Source organism: Gavialis gangeticus, unplaced genomic scaffold, assembly GCF_001723915.1.
Source record: "Gavialis gangeticus isolate Ggan-Ray unplaced genomic scaffold, GavGan_comp1, whole genome shotgun sequence".
NCBI lineage: Eukaryota > Metazoa > Chordata > Crocodylia > Gavialidae > Gavialis > Gavialis gangeticus.
Genome location: NW_017729004.1, coordinates 1675009 through 1687755, shown reverse-complemented (window position 1 = coordinate 1687755; position 12747 = coordinate 1675009). Strand labels below are relative to the sequence as shown.

General features: G+C 62.7%; 1 protein-coding gene across 1 annotated transcript in view; it reads left to right on the top strand.

The window, feature by feature from the left end:
- Positions 1-12747, top strand: part of MYO1G (myosin IG) — a 42348-nt gene that overhangs the window by 5821 nt on the left and 23780 nt on the right. The window contains exons 2-16 of the mRNA XM_019508009.1: positions 2354-2562; positions 2862-2955; positions 3047-3212; positions 3411-3464; positions 4503-4598; positions 4756-4872; positions 5012-5218; positions 5935-6080; positions 6679-6793; positions 6878-7048; positions 7322-7392; positions 8633-8707; positions 9308-9440; positions 10978-11144; positions 12134-12341. Of these exons, the coding sequence (XP_019363554.1) occupies positions 2354-2562; positions 2862-2955; positions 3047-3212; positions 3411-3464; positions 4503-4598; positions 4756-4872; positions 5012-5218; positions 5935-6080; positions 6679-6793; positions 6878-7048; positions 7322-7392; positions 8633-8707; positions 9308-9440; positions 10978-11144; positions 12134-12341 (2029 nt within the window). The remainder of the gene's footprint in view (positions 1-2353; positions 2563-2861; positions 2956-3046; positions 3213-3410; positions 3465-4502; positions 4599-4755; positions 4873-5011; positions 5219-5934; positions 6081-6678; positions 6794-6877; positions 7049-7321; positions 7393-8632; positions 8708-9307; positions 9441-10977; positions 11145-12133; positions 12342-12747) is intronic.

The following is a 12747-nucleotide window of genomic DNA, read 5'->3' as shown; positions in this document are numbered from 1 at the left end:
CTCTTGCAGCCTCCGGGCTTCCTGGGTGGCCAGCTCTCCGTGGAGAGCAGCCACTGTCAGCCAGGAGCCCTGCCCTGCCCTGCCCGGGGCAGACGTGGGGCTGGACAGGACCAAGGGCACCCGGCACAGGGGTGAGACACCTGCAGCCTCCTGCAGAGAGTCTGAGGCATTGCAGTGCTGGGCTGTGGTCGCTTTGGGGGTGGGGGGGTGTTTGCGTGTGCGTGCAAGCATGCATGTGAAGGTGTGCCTATGCCTGTGTGTATGCACTCATGTGCATGCATATGTGTGCTTGTGTGTGCGTATGTGGGTGTGCCTATATGTGTGTATGCTTGTGTGCATATACATGTATGTGTATACCTGCACACATGCGGGGGTGCGTGCACACCCTTTGCTGCTCTAGTAGCTGTTGCTTCCAAGTCCTTGTGGTCTCCAAGCAACCGCTCAAGCAAAGGCAGAAAGCGGGAGTGCTGGGGGGTTACAGCAAGGGAGAGGGGAGTGTGTGCCCCGGAGGAGGATGCTCATGGTCCAGGAGGGAGGGAGGCAGCTTGGCTGGGCCTTGGGGACACGGAGGAGGGCAAAGCCCCTTTCCCTGAGCCCTATGGCAGCTTTCTGGCTCCTGCTGGCCCCTAAAGAGACAGGCCAGGCAGGTGCCAGTTTCCTGGCAGGATGCCCCCCTAGCCCAGCCCAGCCCAGCCCAGCCCATTTCCCCATATCCCCTTGTTCCTGCCCCCATGGGCACACTGGGGATGCAGCCTCACTGCCTCAAGCCCTGCAGTGCTGCCCAGGCTCCCAGTGTTGCCCTGGGGGGCAGCCAGTACCACACACTTCTGTGCCATGGGGAAACTGAGGCAGGGCCAAGCTGGTGAGAGAGAGCTGCCTCCCAGGCACCCCCTGCGCTGACCCCGCCGGCCCCTGGTCCCGTGCAAGCCTTCTGGGGTCATGGCCTGGCTTGGCTGAGCCACAACCCTGGGGGCATCAGCTCCCACATCTGGCCAGACCTCCACTGCCTCCAGATCTCCTGGGTTCCCAGGACTGGCTGGGCAGGACCTCAGTGCCCCTCAGCCCCTGCTGTGCTCTCTGGTGCCTGCCAGCCCCGTCATCCTATACAGGACAGCCAGGGTTGGGGGTGCCTTCCTCCACCCCCTCAGCTTCTCTCCCCTCCCACCCCTGGGGCATGTCCACGGCTCCAGGGCCCCTAGTTCTGGCTTTGCCAACTTCCTGCCCACTGCTGCTCGCCAGCCCCGTGCCCCTGCCCAGCTGCCTGGGGTAACTGGCATGCAGGGACTCAATGGGGAGCAGCCGGGAATGGACACATGGACAGCCTGGGGCTGGGCGCTGTGGGGCACGGCATCAGAGGCTTGCAACGTGCTGCCACGAGTGAGTGTGCGAGTGAGCGAGTGAGTGAGTGCACCTGCTGGTTTTTATGGGGCACACTAGCGATGCGTTGTAAACATGTGTGCATGTGCGTGTGAGTGCACTCGTTGATTGTTATGGGGTACACTGGTGATGCCACGGCTAACATGTGGGTCTGCGTGTGCATGCACACATGTGCCTGTACCTGCTGAACCTTGTGGGGTGCACACTCAGTGCCCTGGCTAATATGTGTATAGGTATGTGCTTGTGCACGTGTGTGTGCACCTGAACACGGTGGGCCTTGTGAGGCATGCTGGTGATGCCGTGGCTAACGTGCGAGTGTGTGTGCTCTCACTCACGTGTGCATCGACATCTTCTGAGCCTTGTGGGGCACACTGGTGATGCCCTGGCTAACATACATGTATGGGGGGGGGCCCTCCCCAGCTATACGTCAGATCAGACCTAAGCAGACCCCTCCTGTTCCCCGGTGGACCCCCACTTCCCCGGCTCCTTGGCCTCTCCAGCTCGGGAAGCTCCACCCTTCTGCAGCCGGCATGGGGCTGGGAGTTCCCTGCTCTTTGTTTACAGGAAGGAGCAGGTTTCACAACCCCCAGGCACGGTGTTGCTGCCTTCCTCCAAGACCAACCCTCCACCCTTCCCTTCCCGTGACCCCAAACCACTTTTCTCGTGTGGCTGCAGGATCCAGGGATCCCCCACTAGCCCACAGTCCTTTGTCCGCCTCCACCCCCTGACGCCTGTCTGGGATGCTGCTGCCCTTTCCAGCACAGGCTGTCCAGGGACAAGGGCATACCGTACTCACCTGAGTTTGCCGAGCCCCTCCCCAGGCTGGGGCCAGCCCAGGAGACATCTCCCAGCTGCCCTGTCCGTGCCTCCCAGACTGGCACATTCAGCTGGGGGATATCGGCACCCCCCATTACCGTGTCTGTAGCTGCGGAAGCGCGAGGGGCCCGTGGTCACGCAGCCGCTTGGGTCCTGGCAGGTTCGAGAAGGGGCGGATCTACACGTACATCGGGGAGGTGGTGGTGTCAGTGAACCCCTACCGGGCCACGGAGCTGTACGGCCGGGACGTCATTGAGCAGTACCGTGGGCGCGAGCTCTATGAGCGGCCCCCCCACCTCTATGCTGTAGCTGATGCCGCCTACAAGGCCATGAAGCGCCGTGCCAAGGACACCTGCATCGTCATCTCCGGTAGGGGCGCCCAGGGACCTTGCATGTGTGTGTGCACGCTTCATGGGTGCAAGAACGTAGCCTGGGGCCTGCTCCCCAGGGTACTGTTGGGTGTGCTGCAGCTTGGAGTCCCCCAGCCCCCTGCCACTGGGTCTGGACCTCCAGTCCTTGCTGCCCACAGCAGCCAGGGCACATCATGCCCGTGCTACTGGCCCTACAGCAGCCTGGGCTGGTCCCTGTGGCTTCCAGCCCCCCCATCACTGAGTTTCAGTAAGCTGGGGGGCTGTGAGCTCTTTCTAGCCCATCTGTCTGTCTGGCAGGGGAGAGTGGTGCTGGCAAGACAGAAGCCAGCAAGTACATCATGCAGTACATCGCGGCCATCACCAACCCCAGCCAGCGCGCCGAGGTGGAAAGGTGAGTGGGTCTGGGGTGGGCACTGGGGGGGTGTGTTGACTTGCCTGGGCCTGGTCCCTCTGCTCACGATGCCCCGTTCCTGCCCCCATAGGGTGAAGGACGTGCTGCTCAAGTCCAACTGCGTGCTGGAGGCCTTTGGCAATGCCAAGACCAGCCGCAATGACAACTCCAGCCGCTTTGGCAAGTACATGGACATCAACTTCGACTTCAAGGGTGACCCCACCGGCGGCCACATCCACAACTACCTCCTTGAGAAGGTGAGGGGGCAGGGGCAAGTGGCTCCAGGGCTGGAGATGGTGCCCTGGGCCCCCTGGGCTGGGAGGACAACCTGCTGGGGCTGCCCGGGAGCATGGGGGAGTGGAGCTAGATGGTTCTGCCTGGCGGGGCTGGCAGATCAGGCCCTGGGCCAGCAGGACCTGGTACCTCTCACTGACATCCTGGCCTTGCCCTTGCAGTCTCGCATCCTCCAGCAGCAGCCGGGCGAGAGGAACTTCCACTCCTTCTACCAGGTGAGTGGGCAGCTGGGCTGGGGGTACGAGGCTGCAGCTTGGGGTCCTTCAGGGCACTTTGGGATCCGGGCAGAGCCCCCGGCTCCCGTGGTGGCACATCCCTGATTGCTGCCTGGCAGCAGGGAGCTGGCAGGGCCACAGTCCCCACAGTTTGGGGCTGTACTGGGGAAAGGAGTCACTCAGATTCCCTGATGGCCTGGGCTGCTGGCCACTGTGCCTTGGCAGCTGGGTGACCGGGCTGTGCACCACTAGCTACTGAACATGGGGAGCACAAGAACATCAGCACTGCCATGTGCTGGGTCAGACCCTAGGTCCATCTCCTGCGTTACACAGCGGCAGAGAGCAGAGGCTGGAAAGGAGAGTGACCTAGTTCTGGCCAGGGTTTTTCTCACTCAGCCTCCGGCATTTCAGGTCTGGGATGCTCTGATTCAGAGCTCCTGTGCTCCACAGCTACTAAAACCCCTTTCCTCCAAGAACGTGTCCAATGCCTTTGTGAATCTGGCTAAACGCTCAGCGTCCCCCACATCTGGTGGGAGCGAGCCCCTCCCGTTAATGACACGCTGGGTGGAAAAGAACTTCCTTGTGTTCACTGCAAATGGATGACCTGCTAGTTTCATGCTGCGATCCCTCGTTCTTGTATTGAGAGAGACAGTCGATCATAAATCTCTATTGACTTTCTCTTCCACATTTAGTATTTTGTAAGCCCTTGCCGTGTTCTCCCTCAAGCATCTCTTCTAAACAGAACGGACCTGGCCTCATTAGTCTCTCCCCGTATGAAAGCCCCTCCATGCCACTGATCATTCCCGCTGCCCTGCTCTGGACCCGACTCAGAGGGGCACAGTTGCAGCTGCCGTCTTGTGGAGCCGCATCCCCTCTCTGCTCCGCGCCCCCACAGAAAGGAGCCTCCTGGGGGAGCAGAGCCGGGCCGTGCTGCCTGCCCTGATTCCCCATGAAGTCCTCCAGCGACCTGTGACCACCTGCCCTGGGTCCTTCCCCGCTGCATGGGCTATGGGGTGTCAGCGCTGCCTCTTCCTCCAGCTGCTGCTTGGGGCCTCGGACACGTTGCTGAACTCCCTGCACCTGACCCGAGATGCCGCAGCTTACCGCTACACCCAGGAGAGCGCTGGTACCAACGTGAGTCTGCCCACAGGCCCAGGGGTGAGAGGAGGGGGAGCTCAGGCACTGGGGCCATCCAGAGCCAAAAGGTGGGGGCTGGGGTCCTGGGCATCTCTCGGGATCAGGCCACATCACCCGGAGCCACGGCTCACCCTGCCCCCCAACACTGCCGCAGTCCATGAACAACGACAAGTCCAACTACAAGGCGGTAGCGGATGCCATGCAGGTGATCGGCTTCAGCCCTGAGGAGGTGGACTCCGTGCACAGGATCCTGGCCACCATCCTGCACCTGGTGAGTCACGGGGTGGCCTGGCCGCGGCCGTGGCCCCGTCCTCGGCGCCAGGGCCCTGCCCCGTGCTGGCTCCGGGGGCTGTGCAGGGTCCTGGCATTGGAGCCGTGTGGCTGACAGCATCTCCCCGGGGGGAGTCCAGGGCAACGTGCACTTCGTGATGCCCGGGGAAGCAGTGGAGGTGGAGGACATGGCGCTTGTGTCCCACGTGGCAACGCTGACGGCAACAGAGCCGGAGAAATTGCTCCAGGCCCTGCTCTACCGAACTGTGGCCGCTGGGAGCGGTGAGGTTATTGCCAAGGGCCACAGCACCACGGAGGCCAGCTACGCCCGGGACGCCTGCGCGAAGGTGAGTGGGGGTCCCTTTCCCCAGCTCCTGGGAGTCCAAACCTCCCCTAACACACACGTCCCAGGCACTGCCCTCAGCCGGCTGGATCAGCTCTGGCAAGCCTGGCACAGCACAGCCATGCCACGGGTTGTGCCCACGTACAGCTGGGACCATTGCCTGGACCATGCTTACCCCTGCGTGGCATGGAGCCTCCAGGTGCACCATCGCTGGACAGACTTTGGGGACACGGCCTGTTCCCTCGCCCAAGCTACTCTGACCTGCCGGGGCTGGGCCTGTGTGACAGCCCCTGTCCTAGTGCCAGGGCACAGGTGTGACAGGTCCCGAACAGGGCAAGGTCCTGCAACTGGGGCATCTTCTGCATGGGGAGGGTGCAGAGTGAGTTGGGTTCGTGGCCTGGAGCCTGGGCAGAGCCCACACGGCTTGGAAAGTCTCTGCGGCTGCAGTGCCTGGGAGCCCTGGTTACACCGTGCCTGGGAGCCAGAGCTACAACTGGGGGACTCCCCTGCAGTCCCAGCACCAGCAGCCCCCCTGTGCCCGCGACAGAGGGTGGTCGATTCACACCCCGAGCCCCCGCCATGGGGCAGTAGTGACCATGCCCACCCCCTGCCCCCCCCAATCCTCCCTGGCCTGCTGAAAGGTGCAGTTCCCACAGACCCAGTGGGGGCAGGCTGGGATGGGCAGGCCAGGGAGCATCTCCTCCATCTCTGTCCCCACAGGCTATCTACGAGCGGCTGTTCTGCTGGATCGTGGGCCGCATCAACGCCGTCATTGAGGTGCAGAACTACGACCCCCGGCTGCACGGCAAGAACACCGTCATCGGCGTCCTTGATATCTATGGCTTTGAGATCTTCGACTGCAACAGGTATACCGCCCCCCACCCACCCCTGCTGGTGGCCTCCCAGGGGTAGCCTCCTCAATAGCACCTTTCCCAGCATGCATAAGGGCTGGGGCCCCCGGCTGGGGGCAGCTGAGTGAGCAGGGAACCCACCTGTAGCTCTGGGGAGGGGGAAAGGCGGCGATGAGCAGGGGGCAGTGGCCAAACCACCTTGTGCATCCACTAGAAAGCACCAAGGGGCTGGATCCTTGCAGGGCTCCCAGCCCCTCTCCCAAGCTAAGCAGCACCGGTTTGGGCTACAGGGTGGATGGGAGACCTATAGGAAGAGGCTAGTGGTTCTGCAGTCAGTGCTGGGCCCAGGGGGCACCAGTGGCGAGCGGATTTAGGTGGCCAAAGTCCACCCTCCTTGCTCATGCCACATGGATTCTGCCCTCCAATGCCAGGAGGCATGACCGTGTGCTGTTCCTATGCTGCTCATGGTGCATCAGGCATGTTATACGTAGAGCGAGATGAAGTGCGGCCCCGCGTGGGCTCTGGGTGCGGAGCGGGGGTGTGGGGCTCATTGTCAGGGGGCAGAGGATGGGGGCTGCAGCCCTTCTTTGCCCGGCCACGTGTGGGCTTCCAGCTTCGAGCAGTTCTGCATCAATTACTGCAACGAGAAGCTGCAGCAGCTCTTCATCGAGCTCATCCTGAGGCAGGAGCAGGACGAGTACCAGCGGGAGGGCATCGAGTGGCAGCACGTGAGTGCCCATGGTGGGGGGTAGGTGCGGGTGCATGGCTCCCCAGGGCCACGTGCTCGCCCCGCTGACCCCTATCTCCCACAGATCGAGTACTTCAACAACCAGATCATCGTGGACCTGGTGGAGCAGCCGCACAAGGGCATCATCTCCCTGCTAGATGAGGCCTGCCTGACGGCCGGCACCGTCACTGATGCTCTCTTCCTCAACTCCATGGATTCCCGGCTGGGCCGGCACCCCCACTACACCAGTCGCAAGGTATGGGGGTGGGATAGGGATGCCCCCGACCCCTTCCTGCCTGCATTGGGAACAGGTTCCCCACCGCAGCCCTGTCCAGAGCGGGGCACAGGGCGTTGTGGAACGATGGCGGGGGCTGGTGGGAGCTCAGCAATGCATTCGGGGGGGGGGGTCTTGGCATGAGTGTGTGGGGCCAAGACGGGTCTGAAGGTGTGATAGGAGGGGGGGGTTGCCCCTTCTGGGGGCAGCAGGACAAGGCTGCCATCCCCCTCACTCTTGGCCCCACACTCGCAGCTCTGCCCCACAGACAAAACCCTGGAGTTCGGCCGGGATTTCCGCATCCGGCACTATGCCGGCGATGTCACGTGAGTCTGGGGTGCGCTGCTGGGAACGGGCAGCCCCACAGGGACTGCTCCCACCCTACCATGGCACCTGGCTTCGATGTCAGAGTGCAGCTGATCCTGGGGAGCCCCTGAGTCTCCACCCCCCACCGCTGCCCGGCAAGGGATGGGGCATGGGCAGGATCGCCAGGGCTGCAGGCTGGGGAGGCCTCTGTGAGCGTAGCCTGGCTGAGAGCTTGACTTGGATCCATGGGTTAGGTGTGGGGCTGCTCCTGCCCCCTTCTCCACCACCCCCAGAGCCAGGGAAGGAGGGGCCCTGCCCTCTCCCAGCAGGGCGTGGGTAACAGCAGCTGGTGGGGGAAGTGGAGGGAGAAGGCTTCAGCTCTTCCCCCCAAACCCACCACCCCTGCCCAGCTCAGAAGAGTCCCCGCCAGAGCTGTGGGGCAGGGAGTGAGCGGAGGAGCTGGCCTGGGTTTGGTGGCCAGTGTGTGTGTGTACATGTGCAACACTGGGCATGAGCATGTGTACGTGTGTGTTTGCACGTGTGTGCGCGTGCGCCTGACTGGACGGGTGTGCAGCTAAGTAGGCGTGCATACCTGTAGTGTTGGCCGTACATGTGTGTGTGCATGCAGCTGTGTGCACGTGTTTCTGAATGCAGGCCTGGATACATGTACCTGCCTGTCCAGATATCAGTGTACAAGTGTGGGCATCAGTGTGTTTGTGTTTGCACTTGGGCACGAACACATTTATCTGCATATGTGTGCGTGCATGACTGGATGCAGGCATACAGTTGTGTAGGTGTGCATACATGTGGTGGTCATGCATGTGTGTGTAGGTGTACACGTGTGTTCATGTGCATGGAGGCCCCTATGCTGTGAGCCCCTCTGCTCCCTTCCCTGCAGCACTGCATCCCTGCCACCCACAGCAAGGCCTGTGCCTCTGCCCTGTTTGGGGTCACTCAGCCCTGGGGGACGGCTGGTTTCTAGGTCCCTGCACAGGGTCTAATCCCCCGCCCCCAGGCTCAGCCCACCGCCATCCCAGACCTTCTCTGCACAGTGGCAGCAGCCCAGGTGCCACCCATTCAAAGTGCAGGTTGCTGGCTTTTAAGCCTTAAAGGTGCCATGGTCATTTTGGGTGGCAATGGGGCACCGCTTTTCTCCCTGTGTGGACCCACCCCAGAGGGACCCTGGGAGGGTCAGAGCAGGGATGGGCGGGGGGCTGAGGGTGGAAGGAGTGGGTGCAGTGCCCATGCCCTGTGCTGCAGGTACTCGGTGGAGGGTTTCATTGACAAGAACAAGGACACCCTCTTCCAGGACTTCAAGCGGCTTCTGTACAACAGGTAGGCGCCCTGGGCATCTGCCCTCTGCCTGCACAGGACTTTAACCAAGCCCCTCCCTGGCGGGCACCATACCATTGCACCCTGGGCTGGGCATGACCAGCAAGCAGAGGCACCAGGGATGGGGCAAGCAGGTTGTGGGTGCCCAGTACCACCTAGCCCTGAGCCCCTGGCAGGCTGACCAGGACCCGGGCTCTGGGACTTGAGTCCATCTGGAGGAGAACTGCCATCCATGGAGCCACAGAGCTCTGGGGCACGGCTGCCTGCTGGGGGTGGTGCTCTCATGGTCGTTGTGGCTCTACGTGGCCAGCTCGACCTGGGATGGGCTTGGACCCGGATGCGGCTCCATCATCCTCAGGGCAGTGCCAGACAGGGAGGGCTCTGCACGGCTCAGCTCGAGCACCAATATCCCTTCCGACTGGGGCTAGACCAGGCACTGTGAGGTGCCCAGCTTCCTTGGCATCCCCCCAGCACTGCGGGCACTGGCCAGGTTGTCATAGGAGGGGCTCCAGCTCCGGCCCAAGGCGGAGGAGCTGTGGGCGCTGCCAGGGGGGAGACAGTCCCCCCCAGAGAGCTGACGTGGTGCCGTGGGCTCTCTCCCAGCGCAGACCCCGTGGTGCAGGCCATGTGGCTGGACGGCGAGGCCAGCATCACCGAGGTGACCAAGCGCCCGCTGACGGCTGCCACCTTCTTCAAGAACTCCATTGTGGCACTGGTGGAGAACCTGGCCTCCAAGGTAACCCCGGGGCACCGGGCCTTGCCCACGTGCCATCACCCCTTCTGCCACAGGGGGCACTGCCACGCACCACGAGATGTGCCCTCCCTGGGGCGGAGCCTCACGGTTCCCACCCCTTGCCTGATAGGTCAGTTGTTTTGATTGGCAGGCAGTGGAGGCAGGGCTTCACCTGGTCTTCATAAAGGGCCGGGGTGCTGGAGCATGAGGTTCCTCCAGGCTGGGGCTGAGCACCCTCCCCAAGGCAGCCGAGGCAGACCCCATACCCTGGGCAGCGCTGCCCTGCCTGGTGCCAGCCAGAGCCAAGCAGCAGCCTGATGAGGGAGGGGTGGCTGGTTACAGCCTCTTGTATCTGCTCCTGGGTGCGCCCCCCCGCCCCGTTCCCCATCTGCAGGATCCTGGGGGGATGCAGGGGTGCCTGGCAGGGAGCACGGCATGATCAGCTGGGCGTTCGTTCCCGTGGCTCAGCCGTCACCTGCTCCCAGGCATTGCTGTAGCTAAAATTAGCCCCAGTTGGAAAAGGCAGCACGTGGGTGGGAGCAGGGGCAGGGAGCCAGCTACATGTCACGGGGGCAGACTGGCAGGGACGTGCACGCAGCCCCCACATGGAGACACAGGAACACACGTGCATGGCACCACAGACATGGGATACACACATCTGCACATGGGCATGCCCTGGCACACAGACCCCCCCCATCATGGGCATGCACACGCATGGGCATACATGCATGGACTCACATGCACAGACTCACCCCCCCCATGGACATGCATGCACATGGCTATGCCTGTATGGACTTGCATATGACGGTCCCCTGCACACACAGACATACGTGCATGGACTTGCATGCATAGACCTACCCCCCATGGATATACACACATGCACGCACACACACTTGGCTACATGTACATAGACTCACATACACAGATCCCCTGCACGCACGACCAGACATGCATATGTGGATTCACACAGACACACATGCACACAGCTATACGTGCCTGGGCTCACATACACAGACCCACTGCCTCCATGGACACGCTCAGCATGACTACACATTTATAGTCCCATACGCAGACCCCTACCCACAAGGAGACACACACAGACATGCACACACACAGCTACACAGGCATGGCCTCACATATATGCACACAGGCATACACATCTGGGGCTGTACATGCACGTGATGTAACGCACATGGGGACACATGCATGGGCATGCATAGATGCCCTCTGGCCCCCACAAGTAGACACAACTTGAGCCTGGAGTTAGTGAGCATGTGCCCAGGAGGTGTGGAGGTGACTCCCCCAGCCCTTCACAGCAGCCCTTGCTGGAGCCTGCTGGGGCACAGGCTGCATGCGCGTGTGGCAGCTGTGCCCCGCAGGGCCTCACAAGCTGGTGTCAGAGGCTGCCCCAGGGCCATTAGGTCCAAGCCAGGTGGGGCTGGGAGGAGCCTGGCCCCACCCTGCAGCCTCCGCCCCAGACCCCCTTGGGGTCCCCCAGATCCCCTGTGCTACTCACGTCCCTCCTGCCCTGCCCCTGCAGGAGCCCTACTACGTGCGCTGCATCAAGCCCAATGACCACAAGTCGCCCATGGCCTTCGACGAGGAACGCTGCCGCCACCAGGTCGCCTACCTGGGGCTACTGGAGAACGTGCGTGTGCGACGCGCCGGCTTTGCCTCCCGCCAGCCCTACGGCCGCTTCCTGCTCCGGTATGGCCCCCCGTTCCCTGATCCTTGACCCCTGGCCCCACTGGCTTTGCCTCCTGCCAGCCCTATGGCCACTTCCTGCTCCAGTATGACCCCACCCCATTCCCTGACCCCACTGGCTTTGCTTCCCACTAGCCCTATGGCTGCTTCCTGCTCTGGTCCACCCCCACACCCCTTCAGGCCCTGACCCCAGTGGCTTTGCCTCCTGCCAGCCCTACGGCCGCTTCCTGCTCCAGTATGATCCCCCTGTGCCCTGACCCCTGACCCCACTGGCTTTGCCTCCTACCAGCCCTACAACACCTTCCTGTACTGGTATGGTGCCCCTGACCCTGATCTCTGACCCTGCTGTCTTTGCCTCCCACCAGCCCTGTAGCCGTTTCCTGCTCTGATACAACCCCCCGCCCTGTGCCCTGACCCCCAACCCCTAACCCTGCCAGCTTGGCCTCCTGCCAGCCCTACAGCCACTTCCTGCTGAGGTATGGCTCCCTCCCAACCCCTGACGCTAGTCTCTGACCCCACTGGCTTCACCTCCTGCCAGCCCTACGGCCACTTCCTGCTGAGGTATGGCTCCCTCCCAACCCCTGATGCTAGTCTCTGACCCCACTGGCTTCACCTCCTGCCAGCCCTATGGCCACTTCCTGCTATGGCATATGACCCCTCTTGCCCTGACGCCTGACCCCCAACCCCGCCAGCTTCGCCTTCCACCAGCTTCACCACCTACCAGCCCTGTGGCCGCTTCTTGCTCTGGTTTGGACTCTCCCTGACCCCAGCCCTGCCATCTCGTGACCTTTTCCTGCTCCAGTATATCCCCCACCTAGTCCTGACCCCAACCCTGCTGGTTGCTCTTCCCTGCTCTACCCACACTACCTCCCTCTGTGCCCCACCAAGCCACGGTTGCCCCCTCCCTGGGCATCCCTGCCTCACCCCTGCTTCCTCCAAGGGGTCAGGATAGGCCATGCCCAGGCCCTGACCCCTCTGGGCACCTGTGGTAGGTACAAGATGACATGTGAGTACACATGGCCCAACCACCTGATGGCCACGGACCAGGAGGCCACGCAGGCGCTGGTGGACCAACATGGGCTGCAGGGTGAGGTGGCCTATGGGCGCTCCAAGCTCTTCATCCGCACACCCCGCACCCTCGTGGCACTGGAGCAGGCGCGGGCCCAGCTCGTGCCCATCATCGTCCTGCTGCTGCAGAAGGTTCGATGGGTTCCCTCCCCAGTGCTGGGAGGGGGGTGGAGCAGAGAGGGTTAATGTCTCAGGGAGTGGGAGTCAGGATGCCCGGGAGGGGAACGGGGTCCAGGGAGTCTGCGGGGGTGCGGACAGTATTGACAGTCAGGACACCTGGGTTTTGCCCCCAGTGCAGGAGGGGGGCAGGGTCTAGGGGTCCTGTCTGTCCGCGGAGTCACTCAATTGCAGCCACCTCTGGGGTGGGATGCGGCCACCACTGGGGGTGGGGGGCAAGTGGCTGCCGTCTCCCCCTCCCTAGTTGGGCTGGGCTGTGACAAGCGGGTGGGCATGTGCTGCAGGCATGGCGAGGTGCCCTGGCGCGGAGGCGATGCCGGCAGCTGCGCGCCATCTACACCATCATGGACCACTTCCGGCG